This window comes from Sphaeroforma arctica (assembly GCF_001186125.1).
Source record: "Sphaeroforma arctica JP610 unplaced genomic scaffold supercont1.7860, whole genome shotgun sequence".
NCBI classification, from domain to species: domain Eukaryota; class Ichthyosporea; order Ichthyophonida; genus Sphaeroforma; species Sphaeroforma arctica.
In genome coordinates this window covers 1-1,344 of record NW_014032698.1, presented here as the reverse complement: position 1 = coordinate 1,344, position 1,344 = coordinate 1, and the positions used below count along the sequence as shown (strand labels likewise).

General features: G+C 32.9%; 1 protein-coding gene across 1 annotated transcript; it reads right to left on the bottom strand.

Moving 5' to 3' along the window:
- Positions 1 to 867: 867 nt before the first annotated feature.
- On the bottom strand, positions 868 to 1,044 carry SARC_16341 (hypothetical protein; the record flags this gene model as incomplete). Its single annotated transcript, XM_014289550.1, has 1 exon — positions 868 to 1,044. A coding segment is annotated over one exon (177 nt), but the record flags the coding sequence as incomplete, so codon positions are not given.
- Positions 1,045 to 1,344: the final 300 nt, after the last annotated feature.

Sequence of the window (1,344 nt, the reverse complement as noted above, 5' to 3'; positions counted from 1 at the left end):
AGGTAGACATATGTGTCTGTATCTGTATCGGTATGTGAGCCTATATACATGTATATATATATACATATATATATATATATATATATATATATAAATATATATATATATATATATATAAATATATATATATATATATATATATATATGTATATATGCATATATACACATACACATACACATACATATACATACACACACACACACACACACACACACACACACACACACATATATATATATATATATATATATATATATATATAAACATATAAACTCGCATATATGTACGCATACAAAATATACACAGATACCACACACGCATATCTACATATGCAAACTCACATATTATACGTATACAAAATTATGCTCAGATACCACACACGCATAAACATATTCAAATACGCATATGTACACATGAAAACATGCATGTACGTACGCATACAAAAATATACGCATAAACCACATATATATACATATACAAACACGCATATGTACACATTCAAACACCCATATATACACATTCAAACACACACTTATGTACAAATGCAAAATATACTAAGATACCAAACAGACACACATATGCACATACACATACATACCAACATACATACACAATTCATCTCTACTCAAAGAAGCGATACGCTTTTCCCCCAAGGCTCACACTATTAGTGGGAAACACCTGATAAATATTGGCGTTGAAGTAAGTTTGGGTGTGCGTGCCATGTTCACACATACCTATCACACACGCACACGTACATGAGTATATACACGCATATATACACGCGCACACGCATGAATACATACACGCACATATACACATGCACACATACACTTGAGCACAAGAAAATACAAATTGGCTATACACACCTCTAATCCAAAGAAGCAGTACGCTTCGCCGACCCAGCCCACCCTTAGGTCAGGAAATACCTGACGAATCAAAGCCCCAATGTGTGTAGAGGTGCACACACGATACTTACACGCACTGCAGTACGTGGTAAAGTACTCGCTCACTACCGCATGAGGGATGGCCTGACTCACCCCCATAACAAAGTTGAGCCTAATCCTACAGGTTAGGAATTGAATAAGATGAATATACATGAGTGAGAGTCAGTGAGAGTGAGTGGGAATAAGTGCGTTGTAGGTATTGTAAAGTAGTAGACGTCAGCGAAAATATAGATACGTAGATGTGTACATATCTATACGTATTCCATTATTATATATTTGAACATATACAGGGACATATACATATACAACAACAAAAATATACACGTATAAATATAAATTTAAAAATCAATATAAATATAAAAATAAATATATATATATAGATATATATATAAAAATGTA